The sequence below is a fragment of the Penaeus vannamei genome, chromosome 14 (genome assembly GCF_042767895.1).
Source record: "Penaeus vannamei isolate JL-2024 chromosome 14, ASM4276789v1, whole genome shotgun sequence".
Classification (NCBI taxonomy): domain Eukaryota; kingdom Metazoa; phylum Arthropoda; class Malacostraca; order Decapoda; family Penaeidae; genus Penaeus; species Penaeus vannamei.
Window position 1 is genome coordinate 953,920 of NC_091562.1, and position 2,500 is coordinate 956,419.

General features: G+C 34.4%; 1 protein-coding gene across 1 annotated transcript in view; it reads left to right on the top strand.

Annotated features, from left to right (window-relative positions):
* The first annotated feature begins 800 nt into the window (after positions 1-800).
* Positions 801-2,500, top strand: part of LOC113805314 (steroid receptor RNA activator 1) — a 13,075-nt gene continuing 11,375 nt past the window's right edge. The window contains exon 1 of the mRNA XM_027356311.2: positions 801-949. Within this exon, the coding sequence (XP_027212112.1) occupies positions 931-949 (19 nt within the window). The 5' untranslated portion in view covers positions 801-930. The remainder of the gene's footprint in view (positions 950-2,500) is intronic.

Sequence of the window (2,500 nt, forward strand, 5' to 3'; positions counted from 1 at the left end):
CGAATGGATCTCATATGGAGTTACGTCTCCATCCTCTACACATCACAACCTTGACACAGGAAGTTTCTAGAAGAACCTTCACACTACTCATTCCTTTTGCTTTAGAGAAAACTGATTTCATATGCAACCATTACATCTAATAAACATATACATATAAAAAGATATACATCTCAGAAATAAGAGCGATACATACCTTTCTCTGTGACAGGATATTTGTTGGCAATAACAAAACCAACAAAACACAACAGTATCACTACCGTTTTCCCACGAAGGGTTCTTGTCATGATTGTTTCCATTCTTTCAACTATAAAATAAATCTAATGCCTTCTCATTATTGGTATTTAGGTTAAAGAGGAAGTGTTTTTTGACGAGAACAGTGTTAGATACATGGGAGAGAAAAACTGATCACATCTTCTCCTCCCGACGGTTCACACAACACTAGCTGACAGATCCTTGGATGGTGAAGCATTTGATATTTATAAAATTTTAGATCTTTTGAGAGAAGACGCTTCACTCACCGATTTTCTGTTTCAAGATAGCTTGATATACCTATTGTATTATCTATCAAATTTGAAACAAATATTTAAATGACTTTTGCTATATTTAACAATTGCCTCCTTTCTCAAATGAGTTTTTTGAAGTCTTTAATTTCGACATTGCATCCTAGTTGACACATAAACTTCAAATTAAGGAACAACGCAGAAGAAAGGCCGCTATATAATTTTAACATACCCTTTACAGAAACCACACTCTAGCCTTTTACATTTGATAGGGGAATGAACATAAAATAAGAAATCGCGAATTTGAACTCCCGTCAATTCGCGTTTTCGTACGTGTTTACATTGCGTCAGCTGATCGCTTAAAAGCAATTTACGGAAACAGTAAACAACTACTCTCTTTCTCTCCTTTTATTTAACAAGGGAGTATAACATGGAGCCCATTGGTCCGGGTAAGTTATAATGTTTGGAATATATGTATGTTGAACCACATTTTTCATGTGGATTAAAATGCGAGGTAGTGAAGTATGTCACATGTGCTTTTTTTATTCATTATTTTCCTTTATTTTGTATATGGAGGGTTATTTCGTGATCTTGCAGTATCGGTTGACAATACATAACCAGTACGGGATAACCGATCGCGATGATTTTGGTATCAATGGGTTTCTCTCACTTTCTACCATCTAAATGTATCGAAATTATGCCGTAGACTCCCCCTCCACACACACACGCGACAGTCTATACCCCGATAACATATGGCAGTGCCCAATGCCATGTCTGTCTGACACTATCCTGCAGTACATACACGGTGGATTCTTTGGTGTCCACAGGGCAGGGGTTAGGGGACAGCAGGCCCCCTTGGGAACATTGCAGGGAGCTGTGCCCCCTGCATTTGACTATGCATTGACCAATGTAATTTCCCTGGTACCATTCATGACCTCCACTGTTTTGGGGGCCAAGAATGTGGGTGTTGTTTTTTTCAATGGCATAACTTTGATATATTTGGACTGTATAGAGTGAGAAGAATCCATTGATACTAAAATTGTCATGATTGGTAATGTGACGGTATTCCTAAAAAATACATAGTATGGTAATAAAGTCTACTTTACTCTATCATAATAAAGAAGTTAAGAGTAAACAGTGCACACAATAGACAGTTCAACTGATTTTGAGATTTTTTTATTTCTTAATTTTTTTTTTACTTTTCTGTTATGAATTGCTTTTAGCACTCCAACTGAGGTTAAGAAACCACTGCTCACATTCCTTATTTAATGATAATTCACCTGTGAGGCTTACGAGAACTCTATAATTTGTAGACTTGTATCATCTGGAAACTGCATCACTTTAGGTGAAAAGTTAATCTCCTCATTCTGCAAATTATGGAAAGTGATGTGCACAACAATCTGCAGCGAATGAGCCAGCCACTTAACTGAAATTAATATAAACCAATACTCAAATTTTACATGTGTATTACTTGCAATCTAATTTTTAAAGTGATATAGTTGCTTTATATAAGAATTCTCTTGGGATTTTTTTCAAATTGTCATTATGTAGTCAGTCTCAAGGATTAATGTATTTAATACAGTGAATAGCAAAGTATTTTTTATTATATATTTTTAGCTTTATATCAAGAATTAAATAAAATTACTTAGCTGTACACTATCTGATCAATAAGGAACAACTTTCTAACCATATCATAAAACTGTATATATATTTTTTTTTTATTCCTTCAAATCTCAACTTGTTAATATGCTGTATCACTTACATTTTCCATCTTCCTTTATTAGTTAGTCTCTCGTGCTTGTCTTTAACTCATGTGATCACTATTCTTTTAATTCAGTGTTATTCTGATATTAACTGCATTTCTCTCTATATTTGACTCTTAGAAATCTATCATACTCTGTTTTTTTTTATATACAACTTGTCATGATTCTTAATTTTGAGATGGAGTCACAGCAATGTCTGATCATAGTTGAACTTATTCCTCAGACCATTTAATTCTT